Consider the following 27,633-nt stretch of genomic DNA (forward strand, 5'->3'; position numbering starts at 1 on the left):
GTTTTGCCTACCATGTGATTTTGTCTGCTTGAAAGATGTCAAAAGGTGCTTAAGTCATTTCTATTCTCGTCAAGCTTTGAAGCCCACCTGCTCCCTCTTCCTTCTACAGATGACTTTCCTGCATGGTTCCAGCTGAAAGTGATGGTGCCATTCAAATTCATCTTCCTTCCTGTCTCTTTTGTTCATCCTAGAATTTTCCAGGATTGGGCTTTTCTTGTAGTCAGCACATTTGCTGATAGCATCGGTACTGTCATTTTAAACTGCTCCTAGCCTTCTTTTGTAGTTACAGCATCTTTTTTTTTTTCTTAAGTTGGATCCTTTCCTTAGCTTCTCACACTTGTGTTTCTCCCCTCTGGGTTCACTCTCCATATGCCCACAGTTTCTGGGATTGGGCCAGGTCACTCCTGGGTTTCCCACTTTGGCGGCAGGGACGCAGTTACCTGTGCCCTCGTCTGCTGCCTCCCAGGCTGTGCAGTTGCCGAAAGCTGAAGTCAGGAGTGGAGTCAGGATTCCAATGTGGGCACTCCCCTGTTCGATGCAGGCATCCCAGCCTGGTGTCTCAATTGAGAGGCCAAACAACTTCCTTTCAAAATTGAATTCACATGGACCTTTGCTTTTATGCCTGCAAAAAATCTTATTTCCCTAGGACAAAAACACCTACTTGCTGCACAGGTGTTCTCTAAGTATAAGTGACAGCGATGTGAAATCCCTTGATCCCTGGAGGGAAAGGTACTCTTCAGAAATACAAGGCTGTTACTTTATCTTTTTAAAATACTTTATAACAATTTATAAACACATTTATAAAGGGCTTACAAACTTTAAGGTCTTAGTTTGCAGTGCTTATCTAATTATTATGTGAAAATTATTTTGTTAGATGAAATTCTAGACTTAATTTCAGTACTTTCATGATTTGTAGATACATGTTGAAACTTATAAATGCTTCCTCCAGATGGTAAAGTTAACATTTTAGATAATAACCAAATGCAAAGATATTAAAAAAATTGGTGTACTTATAATATTGATGTCACAGCTATTAAATATAAAATTAAATTTCCTGTTCTGTATTCAGTGTTGTCTTAATATTCTACGATTACGAAAAAAATTGTGCCCTATCTTTAGATATGTTCCTATTAGGAAAAGATTGTGCCCTCTTTGTATCGTTTTTGCATAACGTTATTGTTAAGCGATGATTTCAGTTTATCTTTTTTTATTATTGATTACATTGTATTATGTGACACAGTTTTATAGGCTCTGGGATTCCCCCACCCCTTCCCAACCCCGCCCCCCCATGGTGGATTCCTCCACTTTGCTGCATTACCACAGTTCAAATTCAGTTGAGATTTTTTTCATTGCAAGCATCAGCCAAGCATAAAGTCCAGTATCTTATTGTCCAGATAAGTTCAACGGCTTGTTGGGGAGACCATCTCTGGTCTGAAGGTAGAGCCGGCAGAGTATCATCCCGTTCAATTAAAAGCCCCTAGATAACATCAGTAACAATTTATAACGATATGGAATTAGTTGACATGGTATTGAGTAACCAATATGTTAAAAGAGGAAAAAAAAAAAGAATGTAAGTTCTGAACCACATCCTGTGACTTCTTCATTGACATTTCAATTATTAGTTTATATACAACCAGGTTCTATACACCTTAAAATGGCTATTGATTACTATTCAGCTGTCTAATGTCTATTTTAATTTTAGTACTTAGCAGTTTATAGCGTTGAAGCATGATTTTGCTGAACCTGGCTTTTTTTCGGGTAGTCTAACTCTATAACAAGACATATATCAGCAGTTTAGGTGAACAGTTTTAGGAGTGGAATCTAGAGAAATCTTCCATACCCCAGTGAGGAGTAACTAATCTTTGTGTCCCACCCAGTGAGGTATAAGTGCACTCCCTCTGACCGTTTCCTGTCTGATTCTAAGCTTTCCTTGTTGTTCTCTGTCTATTCTAGTTTTTTTTTTTTGTTTGTTTGTTTTGAGGGATTTCTGGAGCGAGCCTGTTGGTCATTATGAGAGAGGGTGGGGACCCAAAGTCGGAACCAGGCAAGGACCAGAGAAAGCTCCTCTCCCTAGTCCCGAAGGAAGTTTACTGTTCTTCTGTTTCTGCGGACCGCTCAGTGTTCCTGGTTGTCGTTCCGATGACCTTGGATCCTGCAAGGCAGGATTTGGGCTTCTTCCATCCCATGTGGTAGATCCAAATGGGGATGGATGACCTCAGAGTTCTCGGCCTCCGAAGGCACTCCAATCCCCTGTGGTCTCCTTGGCAGTTGGGATGTAGTCCTCTGTAGGTGCTCGTACTAATAGTCTTTGGTGAGGATCTGTGAGTCTCCAGGGTTGGGATACAAGCCTCCTCCTGTCCGCCTGCTCCACTCTGGGGTCTCCCGCTGCTCTATGCGTATGACCTCCTGTTAAGAGGTTGTTAGGATCGCTCCTGATTCTCCCCATACGCCTTTATAATTTTACTATTGTCTAATGCTGATTTGAGTCTGTTGTCTATGAGTTACCAGTTATAATCCTGATAGGTTATACTTCCCGTCTTCCTCACACCTTCTATGGTGATGTAAGATTTCTCTGCTCTCCCACCCCATTACGGAATAACATAGGGTATTAAAAGTATATTAGGTTTTACAGTTCTTTGATGTAGATCATAAGCAGTCTGACTCACATTGATTGTTGATTCATAGGTTACATCACATTATCTTATTGCATGAGATACATGCTGTTTGAGGTTAAAATAGTATTACAATGTACAAGTAGTATTTTCCAAATTGACATAATTTCATCTTATATTAGGACAAACGTGTTATCTAACCTTTTGGGATTGGCTCATTTCCCTTACCATAATGGTTTCCAGTTGGGCCCATTTGGCCACAAAAAACTGCTTTTTGGTTTTTTTTAATAGCTGAGTAGTATTCCATGGAGTAAATGAACCATAGCTTTCTTATCCAGTCCTCTGTTGTTGGGCATTTCGGTTGCTTCCAAGTTTTTGCAATTATTGATTCTGCTGCTATAATCATAGGGGTGCATGTTGATTTCTCGTGTAAGAATGCTATTGCTGGATCGTGTGGTATGCAGATTTTGAGTTGTTTGAGTGCTGTACAAGTCTGCAGTCCCACCAGTAGTGGAGTAGGGTTCCCTTTCCCCACATCCTCACCAACAAGTGTTGTTGGTGGTTTTTTGTATGTGTGTCATCCTTACTGGTGGCGTTAGGTGGTACCTCATTGTTGTTTTAATTTCAATTTCCCTTATTGCCAAGGAACTTGAGCATTTTTTCATATGTTTGTTTGCCATTTGGGTTTGTTCCTTTGTGAAATATCTGCCCATTTCCCGTGCCCATTTCTTGAGTGGCTTGTTTGTTTTGGTGTTTTGGTTGTTCTGGATATCTTTGTATATTCTGGAGATTAACCCCCTATCGCCTATGTAGTGTGCAAAGATCTTCTCCCATTCTGTGGGTGCTTTTTTACTTTGTTGATTGTTTCCCTTGCTGTACAGAAGCGTCTTAGCTTGATGAAGTCCCATTTGTGTATTTTGGCCTTGATTGCTAGTGCATTTGGTGTCCTTTGTAGAAAGTCAGGGCCTACACCTAACTCTTACAGGGTGTTTCCAACGTTTTCTTCCAACGTTTTCTTCCAAACGTTTGAAGTTTGCTGGGTGTAGGTTTAAGTCTTTTATCCATTTAGATTTAATCTTAGTGTATGGTGAATGATGTGGGTCTGTCTTCTTGTTTCTGCAGGATATCATCCAGTTGTTCCAATAGCATTTATTGAAGAGACCTTCCCATTGGTATGGGTTGTCGTCTGTTTTTTTGTCAAAGATTATTTGGCTGTATCTATGTGGGTTTCCTTCTGTTGTTTCAATTCTGTTTCATTGATCCTCCTTTCTATCTTTGTGCCAGTACCAGGCTGTTTTGATAACCACTGCCCTCTAGTATGTCCAGAGGTCCATGACTGTAATTCCCCCTGTTAAGTTCCTATTCTTCAGAATGGTTCTGGCTGTTCGTAGTTTTTTGTGTTTCCAGATGAACCTCTGTATCTTTTTTTTCCAGTTCAATGAAGAATGTTTTGGGTAATTTGATTGGGATTGCATTGAATGTATGTATTGCTTTTGGTAGTATAGACATTTTAATGATATTGATTTTGCCTATCCAGGAGCATGGGATGTTGTTCCATCTTTTGAGGTCTTGTTCAAATTGTTTTTTAAGTATTTTGTAATTTTCTTCAAAAGGGTCTCTTACATTTTTGGTTAGATTTATTCCTAGATACTTCATACTTTTCTCTGTTATTTTGATTGGTATCTTGCTGGTTAGATCTTCTTCCATCTAGGGATTGTTTACATACACTATCGCTGTTGATTTTTGTTCATTAATTTTGTACCCTGCCACTCTACCAAACTCTTGTATAAATTCTAGCAGTCTCTGTATTGAGTCTCTTGGTTCTTCTATGTAAAGGATCATGTCATCTGCGAATAGTGAAAGCTTGATGTCTTCATTTCCTATTTGAATTCCTTTGATTTCTTTTTCTCGTCTTATGGCTTCTGCGAGTACCTCTAGGACTATGTTGAATAGCAGTGGTGATAGTGGGCAGCCTTGTCTTGTTCCAGATCTCAGTGGGAAGGGATCCAGTTTTTCCCCATTCTGTATGATGCTGGCATTGGGTTTTTCATATATTGCTTTGATTATGTTGTGGATTGTTCCTTCTATACCTACCCTGGTTAGGGGTTTTTAACATAAAGTGATGTTGGATTTTGTCAAAGGCTTCTCCTGCATCTATTGATACTATTATATGATTTTTGTTCTTCAGTTTTTGAATGTGGTGTATCACATTTATGGATTTCTGTATGTTGAACCATCCCTGCATTCCAGGGATGAATCCTACTTGGATGAATGATCTGTCTGATTTTTTTTTTTTAATTCTATTGGCTAGGATTTTGTAGAGAATCTTAGCATCAATGTTCAGCAGGGAGATCATTCTGTAGTTTTCCTTCTCTGTTAATTCTCTGTCTGGTTTTGGAATTAAAGTGACATTTGCCTCATAGAATGAGTTTGGAAGGGTTGCTTCCTTTTCTGTTGTTTTGAAGAGCTTGTAGAGGATTGGGGTTAGCTCTGTTTGGAATGTTTTGTAGAATTCTGCTGCGAAGCCATCTGGGCCTGGGCTTTTTTTTGTTGGGAGATCTTTAATCACAGACTCTATCTCTGCTTCGGTTTTGGGTTTATTTAGGTCTTCTGTTGCCTCTGAGGTGAGTTTTGGTAAGTGGTGGGAGTCGAGGAACCTTTCCATTTTCTGGTGGTTTTCTGATTTGTTGGAGTACAGTTCTTTGTAGTAATTTCTAATTATTTTCTTGATGGTTGCAGTGTCTGTTGCTATGTTGCCTTTTTCATCTTTGATGCTGCTAATTCTCGCTTTGTCTTGTTTTTTCTTTGTCAGTCGGACCAGTGGGATGTCTATTTTATTTATCTTCTCTAGAAACCAGCTTTTTGATTCGTTGATTTTGTGTATAGTTTTTTTAAATTTCTATTTGATTAATTTCCTCCCTTGTTTTGATAATTTCTTGTTTCCTATTGTTTGTGGGGTCATTTTGTTGCTGTTTTTCCAATTCTTGAAGGTGTGTGCTTAGTTCCTGTGTTTGATGCCTTTCTTGGGCCTTGACATGAGCATCAATTGCAATAAACTTAACACTGCTTTGGTGGTGTCCCACAAGTTTTGGACTGTTGTATCTGGGTTTTCATTGGTTTCCATAAATTATTTGTATCTCATTTTTGATTTCTTCTCTTACCCATTGTTCGTTTAATAGCATATTGTTCAACTTCCAAGAGTTCACGTATTTCCTGGGGCATTTTGAGTTGCTGATTTCCAGTTTCATTCCATGGTGGTCTGAGAAGGTACATGATATGATTCCGATTTTTTGAAGTTTGTTAGACTTGCTTTGTGTCCTATCATGTGGTCTATCCTGGAGAAGGTGCCATGCACTGCTGAAAAAAATGTATAATCTGAAGCCTTAGGATGAAATGTTCTATATATGTCTACTAATTCCAGTTGTTCTGTTGTTTGAGCTCTGTAGCTTCTCTGTTGAGCTTTTGTCTCGTAGATCTTTCTTTTGGTGTTAATGGGGTGTTCAGATCTCCCACGATTATTATATATTCATCTATATCTCCCTTTAAGTCTATAAGTAATTATTTCACGTAGCTGCGTGCATCTGGACTTGGCGCATAAACATTAAGGATGGTAATTACTTCCTGATGGATCTTTCCTTTCAACAATATATAATGCCCTTGTGTGTCCTTTTGATCTTTGTCATGTTGAAGTCTATAACATCTGAAATTAGGACCGCTACACCAGCCTTTTTTTCTTGTCCGTTGGCATGAAATATCTTTTTCCATCCCTTCACTTTCAGTTTCTTGGCATATTTTCTGGTTAGATGTGTCTCTTGTAGGCAGCACATAGTTGGGTCCTGTTTGTTGATCCAATCTGTTAATCTGTGTCTTTTGACTGATGAATTTAGGCCGTTTGTGTTTAGGGTCAATATTGAGAGATTGCGATTTTGTCCTGCCATGCGTGTGTGTTTTTGAGGTTGTTGGTATCTAATTGTCTTTCCTTGCGTGGACTTTAGTCGGAAGCTCTTCCCATTTGCCATCCTTGCTTATGGTTTGCTTCCTTTTTCTCTGGGAGTAGCACATTTTTGAGATTTTGTAGAGCTGGTTTTGTGCTGGCATATTCTTCTAGTTTCTCTTTGCTATGGAAGTATCTAATTTCATTCTCGAATACAAATGAGATCTTTGCTGGGTACATTATTCTTGATTGACAGTTGTTCTGTTTCAGGATTTGAAAGACTTTATTCCATTCCCTTCTTGCTTGGAGCGTCTGTTCTGAGAAGTCAGCGGTGATCCTGATGGACCTGCCTCTAAATGTAAGCTTGTCTGCTTTGTGCTAGCCTCAGGATTCTTTGTAATCGTTGGAGGGCAGCTTGATTACCACGTGCCTGGGTGAGGATTTTTTTGAGTCAAATCTGTGGGGCGTTCTTTGGCCTTCCTGGATTTGGACTGGGCTCATGTTCCAAATGTTTTGGAAGTTCTCCTGTATAATTTCATCGAGCACCGGTTGTATACCTGTCTCTCTTTCCACTCTTTCTGGAAGGCCTATAATTCTGATATTCGACTTCTTGATGTTGTCATTCATTTCCTGTAAAGCCTTTGTTGTTTTGTTCAAATGTATCTCCATTTGATTAATAATCTGCATGCTTTCATTCTGGGAATCTTCCATTTTGGATATCCTGTCTTCTGCTGCAATAATTCTGTTGGCTAAGCTCTCAACTCTGTGCTTCAGGTCAAGGATCTCACTTTTGACTAATTTTGTTTCTGTGATTTTGTGGTTTTTGAATTCCTTAAGTTCCTCCCATCATTTTTCATTGTCTTTGAAGAGTTTCATAATTATTTTTCTGAACTCCTTGTCTGATAGGTCTTCAATTTCTTCATCTGTAGTCTCTGCGATTGACCAGGCCTTTTGGTGACTTTTTGGGGTGGCACTGGCTCCTTCCTCTGACTCATTTATTTTCCTGTGACCTCGCCCCATGTCTATGTGATATAAGGTATTGCTGGCTTCAAACCCTTGACCTCTGCTGCCACCTAGTGGGTTATCTGAGGTCTTGCTGACCTAGATTTTTTTCTTTGTGGTGCCTGGATTCCCCTCCCCCTACTTCTTCAGTCTGCGGTCTTGTGGATTCTTAAAAACCGGGCGATAATTATGGTAGCTTTTGAGTGTCCCTTCTGAGGAGTCCTTGTGGCCCTGGGATTGGCGCCGCCCATTGGCTGGGGAGCTCCAGCTCCCCGGATATTCCAGGCTCTTTGTTTCTGAGCCTAGACACGCTTTCTGGCCTGTCTGCCCAGACCCAAGCCTGCTGTGATCCAAGCCTGTGATCCAAGACCCGAGCCAACAGCTCAGGCACCTTTCACTGCTTTGTCCCAAGTTTTCACTATTTTATCCCAAGTTCCTCCTGCTAAGGGCAGGCACTTCCCTGTGTTAGTGACTCACTGAGGTTCACTCCCCGGATTTCGCTCCCGGATTTCGCCTCCTGCTAAGGGCGGGCACTTCCCTGTGTTAGCGACTCACCAAGGTTCTCTCCCGGAATTTCGCTTGCCAGATTTCACTCTGCAGCCCAGGGCTCCCTCTTTGTCCTTCTCAGGTTGCTGATCCCAATATTTCGTTCAGTTTATCTTCTAATGAACTTAGTTTATATAGGGAAAATTCACCATCATCTTCCATTGTTAGAACATGTATATCAATACTCAGATGTGGAATAGAGAGAATATTGGGAGTACTACTTATGCTCATTCTTAAATATTTATTCCTGTGGCTCCTCTGTAGGGAAAACATCTGATGCCATTACTTAGAAACGACTGTGCAGCTTGTGGTTTGCCTGAGGGAAAGGAGGAAGTAAGATCATATATCTGGAGTGAATGAGATTTTTATTGCCTCATTCTCTGCAGACAAATTTGCAAGCTTCAGTTGTTGCATTGAATATTTAACTGTGCTATACGATTCATACATTGTTTTGCTTCATTTAATTTTTATGGAAAACACTTCCTTGTTCCTCAGTTAAATAATATATGAACTCCTTATGTCAGGTCAAATGTAGACACTCATATAGAAAGTTTTTAGGAGTAATTACTTTGTTATTAGTTGGAAGCCTGTCTAGGCACAGACTGAAAAGGGAAAGATCTGTATTTTACCCATTGTAAAAGGAACATCTCTCATATTGACGCCATCTGTATGTACTGTACTTGTTCTGTCATGATAATTTTTCCTACTCTGAAGAATTTTCAATGGATGAATGTTGCTAAAACTTAATGCATGTATTCTGATGACCTATGGAATTTAGTAAGAATGTATCCCATACCGATTGAGATGTATGAATAGATTGTTTTAGGCAGTTCCCTTTTGGCGCTTACCACAGTGCAGATTATTTTGTGATATTTTTGTAGTTTTCCAAGGAGAAACTTGTCCGGAAAACTTGTGATAGATTTCTGTGATCATGGTCTTCTGATGTGAAAACTTTGTTCCTTTAGATTTGTTTAAACATTTCTATACTTTTGAAGTCACTGCTAATTGTAATTTTTTTCTCTCACAGCATCTTATTCTCCAATTCAGCCTCATTCTCTAATAAAACATCAGCAGATTCCTCTCCACTCACCGCCTCCCAAGGTTTCACATCATCAGCTAATACTGCAACAGCAGCAACAGCAAATTCAGCCGATCACTCTTCAGAATCCGAGTCAAGACCCACCCCCATCACAGCACTGTATTCCACTCCAGAACCATGGCCTTCCTCCAGCTCCCAGCAGTGCCCAGGCACAGCACTGCTCACCGATCCAGAGTCACCCTTCTCCTTTAACAGTGTCTCCGAGTCAGTCACAGTCAGCACAGCAGTCCGTGGTGGTGTCTCCCCCACCATCTCATTCACCAAGTCAGTCTCCTACTATAATTATCCACCCACAAGCACTCATTCAGCCACACCCCCTGGTGTCATCAGCTCTCCAGCCAGGGCCAAATTTGCAGCAGTCTGCTGCTAATCAGGTACAACCTCCAGCACAGCTCAACCTTCCATCCCATCTTCCACTTCCAGCTTCCCCTGTTGTACACATTGGCCCCGTTCAGCCGTCTGCCTTGGTCTCCCCAGGCCAGCAGATCGTGTCTCCAACATCACACCAGCAATATTCAACCCTGCAGTCATCTCCAATCCCAATCGCAACCCCTCCACAGATGTCGACATCTCCTCCAGCTCAGATCCCACCACTGCCCCTGCAGTCAATGCAGTCGTTACAAGTGCAGCCTGAAATTCTGTCCCAGGGCCAGGTGTTAGTGCAGAATGCTTTGGTGTCAGAAGAGGAGCTTCCAGCTGCAGAAGCTTTGGTCCAGTTGCCATTTCAGACTCTTCCTCCTCCACAGACCGTTGCGGTAAACCTACAAGTACAGCCACCAGCACCTGTTGATCCACCAGTGGTAAGCCCTTGGAAGCTCTTTGACTTTCTTACTGAACTGAAAGTAAAAGCTATTTTCTCCCACACTATTATAATGCTAAATCTAAATGCCTACCAATTTAAAAAAGCTTGAAATGTCTATGTGTCAGTATTCTGACATATTATATGGGCGCACACACAAAAAATGCCATTTGTTTTAGTATGGTTGCATGCTTGATAATTTGTGGTGGTTTTTAAAGTCCCTCGTTAATTTTATTACTATTTAAACAAATCCATCTGCTATCTTTACAGAGTTGATTTTTTTTCCCCAAGGGAATGCATTTGAACCAGTGTCATCTGCACAAAGTTTTTTCTCTTAAGGTGATTATCCTTCATAGATCCCTTCTGTTGGCTTGTATGTTTTTAAAGGTATGGTTTATCTAGCTGACCTTTTTGGTTGTGTGCATTCTGAAGTCCTGGGCCTTGAGGGGATTTTATCCCAAGGTGGAGGAGGTATGCTTGTATATTTTTCATAAGACTGTATTTTGGCAATAAAATTTTACTGAAAATTTTGTTCTAGGCTATAGTCCAAATTTGCGAACATTGCAGACTATCAAAACACTTGATCTTAGCCAAAAGGTTGAGAAGCGATATTAGAATTATTAAACTTCTGATTTCTTCTCTTTATTAAGCCTAAGGGAAAATATATACTTAAAATATTGCTCATTGAAAAAGTTAAAAAATCTAAGTTGAATTCTGAGGATGAAAAAAAAAAGCCACTGAAAGAAGTTTTAAGTAGTTAAGGTTGTGGTGAAATAAACCTGTGTCACCTAGAGAGGAAAATTAAACACTCCAAAATTTACAAAAAAAGTTGAAATAAGGTTTCAGTGGTTAGAAGGATCAGATCAGATTTATAATTTCTGAGGAAAATTTTCCTAATGGGAAGTTTTTTATTAAGCCTCATTGAAAAGAATGTTTCAACTTAAAGGTTCAGAGAGAAAGGATGAATTTCAAAGTCTGTTCTTTCATATGATTCAAATTTATAGTTATTGTCATTTAACATGATCTTATTAGGCATAAAGAAATTGAGTTTCACTTCTTTTATTCAAAACAAGTTGACAAAAGGAGCAATGAACTAAGGAAATAAGTTTTCGCTCGTTGAATGGGTTTGAAGCGTTTACAGTGGATATTGTAAGAAAAGCACACTTAGAAAGCATATAGTACTCTTAAATCATATTTAATATAGTTTTATTTTCATTTTCTAGCTCAGCTATTTGTTTTTTTTCTTTATTATTATTTCCTTTATTATTTATTTTTATTTCATTTGAAAGAGAGATAGATATAGACATGAAGACAGATTGATCTTCATCTGCTGATTTACCCAAGTGATGATTGGCAACAGCAAAGTCTGGGCCAGGGCAAAGACAAGGAGCCTGTATCATGAGCTAGGTCTTCCACATGGTTGGCAGCAACCTAAGTACCAGGTTCCGAGCCTGCTGTGCATCAGCAGAGGAGGGCCTGTGGTGTTGCCAAGAGTCAATGCCTTGAGCTCCAGCATCCAATCCCAACTGGTTCACTTCAAATCTAGCTGCCTGCTGACCACATGGGAAAACAGTGCAAGATGCCCCTGCACCCATGTGGGAGTCGTAGCTGAAACTCCTTGCCTTGGCCTGTCTTAGTCCCAGCCATTGCTGCCATGTGAGAAGTGAATCAGTGGATGGAAGCTCTCTGTTTTTCTTCACTGTAACTGCCTTTCAAATAAGTGAATAAATCTTTAAGAGAGAAGTAATGGAGCTTGAACCAGGCACTGCAATAATGAAAGCATCCCATTGGGTGCCGTTACTGCTATGCCAAATATCCACCTCAGTGATTAGTTTTTTAACAAGTAAGTCTTCAAGTTCTGTTTCTCTGAATTTTTTGATTAGGAGAAACTTTGGGGGAACATAATTAAGAGAGAAATACAAGACAAAAGTAATATTTTTAGAAATGAAATTCAGGCTGAAAATATTGAAGTTTCTCTTTTTTCTTTCCTGTTTTGTTTTTTAAATATCTCATGTTCACAAGTTTTTTTCACCATAAAACTAGTGTCTTGCTCTGCTGTCAGTGACAGGGTCCCTGTGCTTGCTATGGATGCTTCCTTTCTTTTGAAAGATTTATTATTTTTGTTACTATTACTAGCAGTAGTAGTTTGGAAGGCAAAGTTATAGAGAAAGAGGAAAAGGGAGAGACAAATCTTCCATGTGCTGGTTAAGCCCCCATCTGCTGTTACCACTCGTCCAGGGCTGTGCCAGGTGGAGTACAGGAGCCAGGAGTTTCATTTGGATTTTCCATGTGGGTGTAGTGGCTCAATCACTTACGCCTTCTTCCTGCTGCTTTCCCAGACAAACTAAGAGGGAGCTGGATCAGAAATGGAGCATCTGGGACTCAAACTGGGGACATTATGAGATGCCAGCGTTGCAGGCTGTGGCTTAACTCACTATGCCACAATGCCTACCCGTATATGTTTCCATATTACCTTTTTACCTTTCTTTGAGTAATATAGTTTTGTTTATTAAGTTGCTGTATATGTTCTTTTCCTTTCAGCCAAGTTTATTTTTTACCATCTATGTGCAATGCTTCACATATTACATATTCCTAAATATTTTAAATAACCTTAGGGAGAATTATTTAAGAGATGTGAAATTGTCTAGATAAAGGGGACTTGTCAATGTAAAATCAATGATTTAAAAAAAGGTATATTTAAAAGGAAGATTTTTTTTTTTTTTTACATAGGTGTAAGTGCATTATGTTGAGAGTAGATATTGTAGAACTAATAAACAAATGTTCCTCAGTTTATTTAGGAAAGGGAGACAGATGGGAATAATGGACTTTATTGAGGTAAGTTTGGCAGTCTTTGTTACTTTTAGAAGAGAAATAGAAATTATGATGCGTGATTTCCTAATGATCTGGTGAGCACAACCTCCACTATGCTTCTTTGAATATTTGAGTTGCTGCATTTTTTGCGCTGTGACAGATTTGTTTTTGCTCACTTCTTTTTCCTGTTTTTTCTTTATACAGTTGTACCATAATGAATGAAAGCATTTTATAGTATTCCTTGATGGATTATTTCAAAATATACTGTTTTTAAATCATGGTTCTTTCCATCCTTTATTTAAAAAAAAATTAGCCAATTATTTAAAAAATAAAGCAGAACTCTGTGCATGGTAAACTTTGATTCTTTTAAAGAAACCACGGCAGGTATTTGAAAAACATGTGATAGCATTGAGGTTAAAGAGAGCTTCAGTATTTTAAGAAAAATGTTCTTTGGGGAAAAGTATTACTTTCTACTAAAGTATTACTATATACTAAACTGAACTGGTTGATGGAGCCATATTCACTTAACTACCATGAGTTAACATCCCTGCTACTCAGGTGGTTAATCAGGGCCACTGCAGGTGTTTCCAAGAACTAAACAGTGATGGTGGTGGTGGTAACACCAGACATTTTAGTGGACAGTTTTCCCTATATTAAGCACTATCTTTTTTTGAATTATAATTTTTTAGTTATAATTTTTAGGAAAGGTGTCAGCTGTCACTGTTGCATAGTGTAATAATGGATGGCTGTTTGCATGTGTGAAATATAGATATGAAGCAAAAGAATATATCCTGCTGAAACAAATTTCCTGATGCAGAGTAGTCAGCAAATAACCGAAAACTGTTAGCAGTGTGACAGATTGGAGTCTGCAGGAGTGGACAATGTATTTGACATAAAGTCATCAGTAATAGGATTGTTGACCTTTTAAAAATGGAAAAGTATTTATTTTAATTTTAAAACTATTGCCTGCTAGATATTTCTTTATGAATGAAATTTTTCATTCCTTTTGTAGCACATGACTTATGCTGGTCTTAGAAGTCTTGGTCACTTTTATATTTGATTTTACATACTTCATCAGTTTTTTCAGTAGTTCAGTTGATACACTATTACATGTTAAAATTTTTTTGTGAATGCTGTTTAAAGGGGGTTTTTTTGTTTCACATTTATTAAAATATCAATCATTTTCATTAAGTATCCTTAAAAAGATTCAGTCTGGTGAATTTAAGAACTTTTGTAAATAAAAGGGAGGTGAACTATTTTTGCGGCTTCATTTTTGATGATTAATGATATTTCATAAATAATGGTTATATAAATAATTATTATGATGAAATAGTTGTGTCAATTTCTAGAAGTACGTTTTGAAATTTAAGCCTTACATTTATGAACTGTGAAAGTTAGATATTTCTAGTCATATAGCTCTTTGAATCCACCTTCCTTCTAAGTCTTGTTCTTACAATTGAATGATATGGTGTCAAGATAAAGCTTATTTTGTTCCATACCTGTGGAATAATATTAAATAACTAACATCAGTGTGTTTAGTTGCTTAGAGACAGAACTTTTGTTTTAAGCTATTTTCTTTTTGTGATATTAGCATATGATTTTTGTTAGATTTTTGAAAAAAGAAAATATATAATTGCCTATTTTTTTGGCAGATACTTTGATGTCACTTTTCATAATTTAACTTTAATTCATGTAACAATAAAAGGAGAGTCTGAGATGGTTGTATTAGTATTACATTTCCTCAGCCTATTAAAAATATTTGTGTCTTTGATTGACACTTAAAAGTTAGCAGAGGCAACAGTGTAATTCCTGAAATAGTTTCTTGAGTGTATAAAATCAAAACTTTTTTGGTCAAAGTTGAAAATACATGTAGCATTAACCCTTCTCTTTTTGGAATCCCCAGCAATTTTTGACTTATATAACCAATCCACACCTTAATTTCGGTGAAGTATCATCAAATACTATGGAAAACTTCATTTGAGTGGTTTTAAAATCTTTCCTTTAAGTCTGTCAGAATAGTTCATTTTGCCTTATTTTATAGCAGTATATTTAGAATTTAGCTTTTAAAATTAAGTTAGGGACTGTCTTTTAACTACCTTTGTCAAATGTAGTTCTGGAAACATTTTAATGCAGTGTGCTTTGTCATTGCAGGTTTATCAGGTGGAAGATGTGTGTGAAGAAGAAATGCCGGAAGAGACAGATGAATGTGTGCGAATGGACAGGACCCCGCCACCACCCACTTTGTCCCCAGCGGCTGTCACTGTGGGCAGAGGAGAGGATCTGACTGCTGAGCATCCTTTGTTAGGTGAGGAAATACCAAAATCTACAGGAATTTTTCCTTTGGCTTAATGTTAGCAATGAAAAAAAATTTTACTTTTTTGTTGTACCTGGTATTAAACTGTTATTGTAGTTTATTGCAGCAAAAGGTAGGTTAGAGTCCAACTCTTTTTTTTTTTAATGAAGAAATTAGTTAATTAGAGAGTAAATAATAGCCAAGTAATAACTTTGAAATACATAGTGGGAAGGAAGTTTGTGCTTTCAAAAGTGTTTAATATCATCCACATGAAAAAGATACCATTTCAGTCTTCTGATGTTTAGTTGTTTTTACTAACCTGTCTCATGTGCTTCTTCAGAGTCTTGGGTTGATTGGCTTGTAGCTTAAAAATAAAAATAAATCAGTCCATCAGCTGATTTTAAATTGCACTTTCTAAAAGCCATAATGCATTCTTTTCTCACAATTGATGTGTTTCAGACTGAATAAATGCTGTTAACAGTGTTCTGGAACATTGTTCAAATATGTCTTTGGACTTAAACTTTTGAATTCTTATTCGCTACTTCAGTGCTATTTGTGTGTTCAAATAAATCTCCTGTACATTCGTCGTCAAATTTTCAAAGTTTTTGTGACGCTACCTTTTAGCAAAACATCAGTCTAACCTATAGTCTGATGCTTGAGTTCTAAGACAGAAGTGTTTCATGTGAACTTTAAAATTTTATGAGGATATTGTTTTCATTTAAATTTATTTTTACATTCTGTTTGAAAGAGAGATCTTTCCTCTGCTTGTTCGCTGCCTGATGGCTGCAACGGGACGGCAGGGTCAGGCTGAAGCCAGAATCTGTAGCTGTATCCTTTCAGGCCCTGCATGGTCGTGGCAGGGACCCAAGTGTTAGAATGGTCACGTGCTGTTCTCCAGGATCTACGTTTGCAGGAAGGAGAGCTGGAACTCAAACCCAGGCATTCTGATATGGAATGCTGATATCCCAAGCCATGCTAGTTCTCTGCCCTAAATATTTCACTCAGATTGAGATTGTCAGACTATAACTCTGTATTCAGGCCTTTTCTATTGTGTGTTTGAACTCTATCTTAAAAAAAGGTTTGTATATGGGGCCTGCATGGTAACATAACAAGCTAATCCTCTGTGTGCTATTGCTAGCTTACCATATGGACACTGATTCATGTCTTAGCTGCTCCACTTCCCACCCAGCTCTCTGCTTATGCCTGGGAAAGCAGTCAAGGATGGTCCAAATTCTTGGGCTTTTGTCATCCATGTGGGAGGCCTAGAAGAAGCACCTGGCTCCCAGCTTTGAAACAGATCAACTCTGGTCATTGCAACCATTTGGAAAGTAAACCAGCAGATGTAAGACCTCTTTGTCTCTGTGAACTCTGCCTTTCAGATAAAAATAAATATTTAAAAGAATTTATTTATTTACTTTGAGAGAGAGCATAAGCACATGGTCTTCCATCTGCTGGTTCACTCCTCCAATGATCGCAGTGGCCAGTATTGGATCAGGCCAGGGGCTTCATCTTAGTGTCCTACATTAGTGGCAGAGACCCAAACACTTGGCTCATCTTTCATTGCTTTTTCCAGGCAATAGCAGGAAGCTGGATGCAGGGTGGAACCACTGGGACTCAAATTGGCACTCATATAGGGTGCTGGCATTGCAGGCAGGTTTGCTCGCTGTGCCACAGTTCCAGCTGCAATACTGTCTGTTTTCATGTGGCCTAATAAGATGCTTTCAATTTTTGATTGGTCAAAAGAAAACAGAAATGTAACAGCTCACATGATATGAAAACTACATGGCTTTTGAATGTCATTGTTAATACATACAACTATTGTTCTCTGAAATTACATCAGTAGTTGTTTTTTCAGACAGTATCTATGGCTGTTTTTGTGCTAATGGACACACAACTCAGCAGTTGCAGAAACCATCTTCCCTGAGAACGTGCTGACCCTTGTTTGGACAGTGCAGTCTTGGTTCAGGCAGTGTTGGTGTAGTCCGTACCACTGAGTATCTCCTGGCCATCATGATCATTTTCAGTTAAGCACCACTATAATTGGCATGAAAATAAACTAATATGGTACTGATGTTGCCTGCTACCAAGGCAACCCTTGCCCCATTTCTTCAGCTTGCCACATCATTTCCCTTCTCTGAAGCTTTTATTCCTTTACTATTAATGTGAATCTCCAAAGAGCATAGCAGGGGAATAATTTTTTTGGTAACTTTTTCTCCCTCCTGAGAAATAGAAAGTGTTTAGTAAACAAAATTATATAAAAAGCTTAAGACAATTCATATGTTTAATATCTCAAAAGAGCCTTAACAAAGTCTATCGGATTTTTTTTTTAAACAGAAAAGGATTGATGTTGCTGCAAATATCCTAGATTCTTTAAGGATAGACATAAAGTTTAATTGAAATTAAACTAGCATTGTGATTGTGAGTTAGTTATAGAATAAACATGATGGTACTCAAAGGAAGCAGACATTTTTGAAATATTGGAACGCAAGAATGCCTTTACTTTGTTCTTTAGGAGTATCGTCTGAGAGACTGCTGAGCACATCCTTTGGCTAAACTGGCTAACAACAGTACAGACTTTTGAATCTTCATTTAATTTACTTGATATTTGTCATTGTGCTGTGGTATATATGCGTGAAGACGGAGATGCACAGGTTTTATTTAGAATAGCTTTCATCAAATTGCGAAGTGAATCAAGGTGGAAAAATAGGCTTGATTCCACTTAGGAGTCAGTTTTTGTAATTCTGTAACAATCCTTTATAGGTAAAATGCATCCATGCAACAAAGCGAAAAATGCTTGTAATTCTTGCTCAGGAAATGGGACTGAATAGACAGGCCAGCCTGAGGCAAAATCGTATCAGTTAACTTGGGTTTTCTCTCACACCTGTGTTAAATCTAGAGGACATAATAGTTGTGTTTCTCTTCTATTGCCATATGATGATGTTTTTCAGGTTTTTGGTTATTATTATCTTATTGTTAACTGATAAATGATTGCTATTAGCTTCTTTGGAAAATAATGTAGACCTGTTAGGATTCTGTAAATGTAAGATGCATATGCATGATCTAAAATAAAGTGATGGGCACTTAGAGCAGTGGTGGAGAGAGTGCTTGGGTTGCCCTCATTTCATTTTGTATACAGTACTGGAGTCTAAGGCGTGTCTGCTGACAAGTGTCCTGGGAAGCTGAAGTTTTGGCTCAAGAATTTGGATCTCTGCCCCCCACGTGGGACACCTGCTTGAATTTTGGAGTCTTGGCTGTGTTCTGGCCCATTCCCAGCTGTGTGGATATTTAGGGAATCTTACCTTCTCTTTCCATTTCTGTCCCTCTCTCTCTTCTTCTCTATCTCCCTCTGTTTCTCTTTCTTCCCACTCCCATCCTTTTCCCCTCTGCCTTTCAAGTAAATCATACACCAAGTGGTATATATTACATAAACCAAGTTACACTTAGTGTAGTGTTCTAGTCCATTTTGTGCAAATGCAGCAAAATGTTACAGGTAGAGTAATTTATAATAGGCTACTTGTAGGGATTAAATGTGTTCCAACAGTTAACCTAAAGAACCTGATACGAATGTTCAGCAAGTATAATTATCTTTATACATGTGTTTTTTCTCAGACATATTCACTTATCTGATATTCCTAGATATCAGTTAATTTTATCTTTCCTCTTTTGTTTAGGCAGTAAAGGGTTGGTGTTACCAAATGGGTAAAGTCTATCACAGCTGATCATTTCTGTCTTGTTAAGTTCCTCAGAAATGGAAGGGAGGGAATCATGATGGTTTAGCCCAACATTTTGTACTTGACTATGCTGTGTGAACCTCAAAACTAATGAATATGGAGCTCTGAAGAATTATTAACAACAAAGAACATTTGTGTGAGGATTTGGAGGTAGCGTTGTGCTTGAAGTTATGGGTAATAATTTCAACTTAATTTTAAAAATTATATATATATATATATATATATATATATTTTTTTTTTAATTGTAAAAGTATCTTCCCTGGCTAAGCTATTTGGGTTATATCAATAGGAACATAGGGGATTTAATATCTGTGTAGCTTAAAATTGAAAAATGAAATTTTAATAATTGTTAATAAATTGATCATCTAAAGCATTTTCATATCTTATCACAGTGAGGTTTTTAAATTTTTAAACAAATTTAGCTATAAAGAATTGGGGGTTAGCAAGGAGTGAGAAGAGGAGTGCTTCAGTCTAGTGTGAACTGCTAGTTCATTTTCAAAGTGGCCTGAGCAGCCAAGGTGGGTTGAAGCTAAAGCCCCAGAACTCCATTGGCATCTTCCACATGGGTGGCAGCATCTTCCACATGGGTGGCAGCATCTACTGCTTTTCTGGGCACATTTTTGGGAGGTTGGGTACGAAGCAGAGCTGTTGGACTCAAACTGGAACTGATAGGGCATGAAGATGTCCTAGTCTGCACTTTAACGCCTGTATCACAATACCAGCCCGATTGTGGCAAGTTTTTTTTTTTAAAGATTTGTTTATTACTTATTTATTATCCACTCAGAGTTAGAGAGGGAGAGATAGAGAAAGGTCTTCCATCTGCTGTTTCACTCCCTAAATGGTTGCAATGGCTGGAACTGGGCCAGGTTTTGAAGCTGGGAATCAGGACCTTCTTTTGGCTCTCCCATCTTGGATCATCCTCCTCTGCTTTCCAGTTTCACTAGCAGGGAGCTGGATCAGAAGTGGAGCATCTATGATTCCGACCGCCGCCATCATGGGATGTTGGCGCCATAGGCAGTATCCTTACCCATTATGCTACTGCTCCAGTCCTGGTGGCAGCTTTTAAACCAAAGGTTTCAGTGATCCATTTTGAGCAAATTACCTTTTGTAAAGTAGGGAAGCCGGTTTCTATATTTAAAGATTATTGTACCGATGAAGTAAGTTCTTAGAACAGCTTTTGGAAACATTATCAATTGGAAGGACTTATACTTGAATTCTCTTTTGTTTTTGGGCAAAATACTAGAGATAAAAAATTGACTTTTTTCCCCCCAGAGCAAGTGGAATTACCTGCTGTAGCATCGGTCAGTGCTTCAGTAATTAAATCTCCATCAGATCCCTCTCATGTTTCTGTTCCTCCACCTCCACTCTTACTTCCGGCTGCTACCACGAGGAGTAACAGTGCATCTCTGCCCAGTGGCATGCCCAACGTGGAAAACAAGCCTCCCCAGGCTATTGTGAAGCCACAGATTTTGACCCATGTTATTGAAGGCTTTGTTATTCAGGAGGGATTGGAGCCATTTCCAGTAAGTAGCATTCATACTTCTTTAAAAAAAATACTCATTTAATATTATTTTAAAATTATCTCTTTTATGCTTCTCTTATAAAATACTTGTATTTTATTTCAGGAAGTTGTCAGTTTTTCTGTAGAATTTATTGTACATCCATCATGTATTTCCAGATATATTTCTAGAATTTTATGGTAGCTATTTAGATGTGTACGAAATAAAAAATTTCAGGTTATAGATCAGTAAACTTACAGCCATGTTTTAGAGAAATGTGGCTGGTAGCTTAGTCCATTGAAGTAACCTTTTACTTTCTTTTTAGGGGTACTGAGGTGATACCTTAAGTGTATTATTTTTTAAAAATATTTATTTATTGTTATTGCGAAGCCAAATATGCAGAGAGGAGGAGAGACAGAGTTTACTACTTTTGAAAATAGTGGCTTTTACATGTGATACACTATAAGCTCTACTTGAATGTAGAAAGTATTAACATCTGTATGTCCTAATATATTTAAAATTAGCTAATTGATGATTTAGAATGAGCAAATGTATTTTCTTTTTAATCCCAGGTTTCAGCTTTCAGTCACATTGGGTTGAGTTTCTGACTCCGGACTTCGACCCAGATCAGTTTTAGCCATTGAGGGCATTGGGAATTAGGCTGGGGAGTAGATGGAAACTTTCTGTGTGGCTCACTCTGTCTTTAGGTGTCTTTTATTAAAAAAAAAAAATGAGAAAAGCAATGACAGTGATTTATATAAATAAAAACATTATGCATGAAAAATAGTTGTTGAAAGTTGTTACAGAAAAAAATTTCGGCAATTGAGAATATTGACTAATCAAAATTTATTGTTGATGTTTTGTGTGGCAATGATACGGAAAATACTGAAGTGTCTGAAGGAAAAATACTGTAGAGTTTGAGAAAGTATTCTCTGAGTAGTATTTTCTGAAGTTTATAAAACTTAATCCCCAAAGACAATAATAGCTACTGCCTGAAATTTTCAAGATTGGGCCAAGCTCCTGAAATACTTACAGTACCAGGTAACTTAGAATTTATATTAATTTTGAATATAAGGAATTGCTGAACTTAAGACTTTTAAAGCTACTTGCCCAAGTTAAGATGCTAGGTGAAATTTGACAAAGACTGTCGTCCTACTGGTGACTAAACATAAGCATTTATGTTTAGATTGCTTAACTTTTTTAAGGAGTAAAATAATTACTTAATAAGTGGGTCTGATCAGTTGATTAAGTGAATTATCACAGTTATCATTCCCTCTAATTTTCTTTCTAGAGATTATTTTATTTTCTTCTCTTTTAAAGGTGAGCCGTTCATCGTTGTTGATAGAACAACCAGTGAAAAAAAGGCCTCTTTTGGAGAATCAGGTGATAAATTCTGTGTGTGTTCAGCCAGAGCTACAGAATAATACAAAACATGCCGACAATTCGTCTGACACAGAAATGGAAGACATGATTGCTGAAGGTTTGTGGATTTCACTTAAGATGTCCTTTACCTTAACTTGTTTTGCTTACAAATAATGTAATTTTTATTCTGTATGTATAAGTTATTTGTTTATATCCTTAACAATTATGTAATTTGACTAAAAATAATGGGGAGGCTAACTGTATTTTTATTTTTTTATAATATTTTTTTTTTTTATTACAAAGTCAGATATACAGAGAGGAGGAGAGACAGAGAGGAAGATCTTCCGTCCTATGATTCACTCCCCAAGTGAGTGCAACAGCTGGCGCTGTGCCAATCCGAAGCTGGGAACCAGGAACCTCTTCCAAGTCTCCCACGCGGGTGCAGGGGCCCAAAGCTTTGGGCCGTCCTTGACTGCTTTCCCAGGCCACAAGCAGGGAGCTGGATGGGAAGTGGAGCTGCCGGGATTAGAACCGGCGCCCATATGGGATCCCGGTGCGTTCAAGGCGAGGACTTTAGCCACTAGGCCACGCTGCCAGGCCCTAACCGTATTTTTAATGGTCAAATAACAAATGGAATAAGATCGGTGGTAATTTTTTTTTTAGATTTTATTTTTGATGGTGCTCACATAGTTGATCAGGGGAAAATGGGTGAGACCCCCGAATCCACACTTTCCCTTCCCTCTTCCTGTATCTGAGTAAAAGGCAGAGACAAGGGGAGAAGTCACAGCTAGCCTCCCAACCGCCCTAGCACCCGGGGATGGGGGACGGCCACCTAACTCCATCCTGAAGTCCCCGATGTGGAGCATGCCCCAGGGACCTGGCTCAAGTAGTTTCGACAGTTCCGAAATGCTGTCGGTCTTACAGATGCAAGGGTGAGAATATCCTTCCAAGATCCATTGATTGACACAATCCAACCCCAAGACTCCTTTGCCCAGGCATTCATTCATGCTACACTGGGATGGTTGATCAGTTTGTTCTGTCCCTCTTCCTCCACTCTGCCACCAGGTGTCCTCTGCAGACTCCAATGGTCTGACCCATCTTCCATGTGCCTCTGGGTATGCCTTTCACTGTTCCATCAAAGCCACTGAGGAGGTCTAGCTGTGACCAGGGTGAGAGTTAGGCTGGACTAATTGACTATATCCACTGCTGGTACAGGCATGAACCAGAATGAGGGCAGGCATGCTGGGCTTTAACACAGCATTAGTCGGCTAGTGCTAAATCAGACCACAGGTCCTGCCACTCCCCCCATAGTTGGAGTCATAAGTCCAGTGGTTCATTTGGGGACCCCCCCCCAAAGAAATCTCATCTGAGGTGATTTCAGACCTATTTCTTGTGTGTGAGCCCACCTGTACAGGGTCCAGTTCATTCTGTTACCCACATCAGCCTACTTCTGCACTGGTAATTATAATTGCTAGGTCAACTCTATCTCTAGCCTCATTTCTTATGCAAACCAATGGGTCTGTGACCCAGCCCAACCCTGCCCTCCATAGTTGGTCTTCACAAATACCATTGGGAGCTGCAGCCCAGAGTGACACCCAATAATGCCCACTGGACTGGCCCCTAGCCCTGGTTTCTGTATCTGCCAACATGTGCAGCGGACACGTCTGCTCTGTCTTGCCTCTTACTCAGCTCTTGTATACATAATCGGACCTTGAAGCCTAACTCATCCCAACTGACTCCACCATCCAGCCCACACTCGTGCCAGCAGGTGCCACCACTTATCCAGCCAGCCCACTCCCAGGTCAGGTTCTCATGCTCACCAGTGGGAGTTGCAACCCATCAAAGGGGTGCCCACAGTTCCCTATGGGGCCCACTCTGGATCTTGCACTCTCCAGGTGATTCTGCAGCCTAGCTTGACAGGACCTGCTTCCTGTCCCAGCACTTGCCGACTGATGCTGTGTTAAAGCCCAGCATGCCTGCCCTCATTCTGGTTCATGCCTGCACCAGTAGTGGATATAGTTAGTTAGTCCAGCCTAACTCTCACCCATGTCCAGTTCACATGCAGGCCAACAGGTGTTGTAGCTCTTCCCAGCTTGTTCTGCCCACAGTCCCAGCTCTCAGTTCACCATCAGCAGCAGTGCCCAGCAGGACAGTCCCTACAGCTTCCCTTCCCAGCACCCCCGTTCCTAAGGTCTTGCATGTGCTGGTGGGTGCCACAGGCCAGTCTGGCATGGCCTATCTCACCTCGGCATTTGCCATCAAGTGCTGTAACCTGGCCTCACCCAGTCTGCCCCCAGTTTCAGCTTGTGCTGGTGGGTGCTGCTGCCCAACCTGACCCAGCCAACTCCTAGTGCTGGTCCTAATGTTTACTGCCTGGTGCTGTGGCCCTGCCCAGCTTGTCCCATACCCTGTCCTGGTTCTCAGATTTGTCAGTGGGTGTTGTGAACTGGCCCAGCCTGACCCACCCCCAGACCTGGGCCACATGTATGCCGGTGGGTAATGTAACCTGGCCTGGACTCAGCTGTTCTTTTTTTTTTTTTTTTAATTAATTATGTTGCATTATGTGACACAGATTCATAGGCTCTGGGATTCCCCCATCCCCTCCCCGTGCCCTCCCCCCTTGGTGGATTCCTCCACCTAGTTGCAGTATTACAGTTCGAATTAAGTCTAGATTCTTTCGTTGCAATCATATACCAAGCATAGAGTCCAGCATCTTATTGTCCAGATAAATTCAATAGTTTCTTAGGGAGACCTTCTCTGGTCTGAAGGTAGAGCTGGCAGAATATCGTCCCGATCAATTAGAAGCCCCCTCAGCTGCTCTTTGCCTTGGTTCTTGAGCTCACCTGCAGGGACTGAGTCTCGACAAAGGAGTTCCCCAAGCCTCTCAATCACATCTTTTCGCAGGAGCAGCTCTCTCACACACTGGTGGATCCTTGTCCCAGGCTGACTTGGTCCACCTCCTATCATGGCAGGAACAGTGGCCTTGCCCGAAAGGCTCACACCCATTCCGTTTCTTTGGGAGCTATGGCCCAGTCACACCTGGTCCACACCTAGACAGAGCTCTCATGTGGCTCAGTGGAAGCAAAGACCCAAGCTAGTACGTCATACACCCATTCTGGCTCTCAAAGCACCACTGTGTGCTGGAGTCTAACCCACTCTGGCACACCCCAGATCCAGTCCACAGATGGGTGGTAATTTTTTTTTTAATTAATTTATTTTTATTGCAAAGTCAGATATGCAGAGAAAGGAGGAGAGAGAGAGGAAGATCTTCTGTCTGATGATTCACTCCCCAAATGACCGCAACGGCTGGTGCTGCGCCGATCCGAAGCCGGAAACCTGGAACTTCCTCCAGGTCTCCCACGCGGGTGCAGGGTCCCAATGCATTGGGCCGTCCTCAACTGCATTCCCAGGCCACAAGCAGGGAGCTGGATGGGAAGTGGAGCTGCCGGGATTAGAACCAGCACCCATATGGAATCCTAGTGCATGCAAGGTGGGAACTTTAGCTGCTAGGCCACTGCACTGGGCCCAGTGGGTGGTAATTTTTACAGTTTCTTTGACTTTACAAGGAATGGAAGTGGAGAAAAGGTCCATCATATATGAGAGAAAATTTTGAATTTTAGAATAAAAATAACCAATCCTTTATTTTTAAAAACATCATGTTTAAATATTAATCAATTTATATTAGAGTTTGGTTAAAATGTAGAGTTTCAAGATTGTTGGATTTTGTTTTGAAGATTTACGTGTTTATTATGAGAAGGAGGAGAAATAGAATGAGAACACTGGCTGAGTGGCTGCAGCAGCCAGAGAAGGGCCAGCCCAGGGCCAGGAACCTGGAATTTCATCTGGGTCTTCCACATGGATGGCAGTGCTTAAGTCTTTGGGCCACTTCTGCTGCTTTCCCAGATCCATTCACAGGGAGTTAAATTGAAAGTCATCATCTGGGAATTGAACTGGTGCCCGTATGGGATGCTGGTATCCTAGGCAGTGGCTTAACCTGCTATAATACAATGCTGATCCCATGGGTTTTAGACTTTCAATGTTCTGATGTTTGGTAACAAGTGAATATAACAATTTTATTAGGTAGATGCTCTTCAATCAGTGGTAAATACATTTGTTTGAACAGAAATATAATACTGGCTCTCCTTAACATGAAAAAATACTTTCTTTTTTTTTTTTTTCTTTTTTAAATAATCTTACTTAGTTAATTAGAGTATACAGGGTCAAGGGCTACAGGAAAGTGGGTAATGCCATTGTTTCCACACTAATACCATTTTTCCCACTGTATCTGGGGTCAGGGGAGAAACAAAGGGAAAAGCACCATCCAACCTCCCACCCGTCCCAGCTCCCCTATGTGGGGCATGCTCTGAAGGTCCAGCTCAAGCAGTTTTGATAGTTCAACAGTTATGAATTGCTGCCAGTTTTGCCCTTCCAAGCACGATGAAATCTCTTCAGAATCCACTGACTGGCATAGTCTCTTCATGGTTGGGGTTCTGAGATCAGCAGTTCGGTTGGAGGGATCTCCAAAGAAACTTCGTCTGAGGTAATCCCAGACCTGATTCTGGTGTGGGTTTGCCAGTACAGGGTCCTGCAGAGTCCGTTGCCCCAATCAGCTTATGCACATGCTAGTCGTTGCAAATGCTGGGTCAGTTCTGTTTCCAGCCTTGTCTTCCACGTGAACCAATGGGTATTGTAGTCCAACTTGATCCTACCCACTTCATACTCGGTCCTCATGCAAACAGTTGGGAGCTGCAGTCTAGTTGGGGTGACTAACCATAACCCCTACCAGACCTGTCCCTACCCTGGTTCCCATGCATGCCAGTATGTACCGCAGGCTTGTTCAGTCTGTCCCACATCCCATTTAGCTCTCATACATGTCAATGGGCATTGAAGCCTAGTTCAACCCAATCAACCCCAATATGCAGCCCAACATATACTGGCAGGTGCCTTTCTGTCTAGCCACCCCTGCCCCAATCCTGGTTTTCGTGCCTCCAGTGGGAGTGGTAACCCAAGAGAGAGGTGCCTGCTGTCTCCCTACTAGGCCACTCCCACTCACAGATTATGCACTCTCCAGGTGGTTCTATAGTTTCACTTGACAGAATTAGCCCCCAGTGCCAGCCTCTGCCATCTGATGCTGCAGCAAAACCCATTCAACCCTCACCCACTCTAATTTTTGCTTGCAACGATCAGCCCAACCTGGCCCTCACATGAGATCCGCAGGTGTTGTATCCCTGCCTGGTCTGGTCTGCCCCCATCCCAAATGACACTCTCCAGTGGGAGTAGCTGTCCAGCAGGGGAGCCCACATTCCCCTGCCAGCTTTGCCTCCTCCCCCCCCCCCCGGTTCTCATGTGTGCTGTTTGGGCGCTGCAACCACATCTGGTATAGCTCACCTCACCTTGGCATTCCTTAATGTGCACTGGTTTTTGTCACGACTGAACCTGACCCGACCCACACTCTATGCCTTTGCTCAGATTCTCCAGCGGTTGATGTGAACAGGTTCAGGCTGGTCTGCCCCCAACCTATGCCATATGTATGCCAGTGGGTGTCTTCCTCTGGCCTGGTCTGGGTTGCTCCATATCGTGGTTCTTGCTCTCACCTTAGGGACTGTGTTCCGACAGAGGAGTTTCCCAAGCTCCTCCTGAAGAACCTCTCCCTACGCCAGATCTTGCACATACTGGTGGTTCCATGGGCCAGCCCTCATTGCTGGCCTTCAATCCATTCCAGTTCTTGGTGTTGGATGATTCACCCCAGCCAAGTCTGGTCCATACCCAGACACTGCTCACACATGACTCAGTAGGGGCAGAGACCCAGCCTAGTCTGTCCTACATCTGCCCAGGTTCTCCAGAGCGCCAAATGGTGCTGGCATCAAGCCCAAATTGGTGTGCCCAGCCCCAGTCCATATTTGTACAAAGGGAGATTGCAGCCATATCCAGACCAGAACGCAGCC

At 40.5% G+C, this 27,633-nt stretch overlaps 1 protein-coding gene across 12 annotated transcripts in view; it reads left to right on the top strand.

Moving 5' to 3' along the window:
- The window catches only part of PHC3 (polyhomeotic homolog 3), a 110,201-nt gene that overhangs the window by 53,763 nt on the left and 28,805 nt on the right, over nucleotides 1–27,633 (top strand). For 9 of the 12 annotated variants that reach the window (XR_009245089.1, XR_009245088.1, XM_058661114.1 and 6 more), the window contains 5 exons: nucleotides 9,122–9,993; nucleotides 10,284–10,331; nucleotides 14,955–15,108; nucleotides 20,100–20,350; nucleotides 21,647–21,806. Coding sequence is in view for 10 of the 12 variants with exons in the window: in XM_058661114.1 (XP_058517097.1) it covers nucleotides 9,122–9,993; nucleotides 10,284–10,331; nucleotides 14,955–15,108; nucleotides 20,100–20,350; nucleotides 21,647–21,806 (1,485 nt within the window). In the remaining 2 variants the exon portion in view is untranslated. The remainder of the gene's footprint in view (nucleotides 1–9,121; nucleotides 9,994–10,283; nucleotides 10,332–14,954; nucleotides 15,109–20,099; nucleotides 20,351–21,646; nucleotides 21,807–27,633) is intronic. The other 3 variants (XM_058661116.1, XM_058661119.1, XM_058661121.1) reach the window with 1 other exon arrangement.

This window comes from Ochotona princeps, chromosome 3 (genome assembly GCF_030435755.1).
Source record: "Ochotona princeps isolate mOchPri1 chromosome 3, mOchPri1.hap1, whole genome shotgun sequence".
Taxonomy (NCBI): domain Eukaryota; kingdom Metazoa; phylum Chordata; class Mammalia; order Lagomorpha; family Ochotonidae; genus Ochotona; species Ochotona princeps.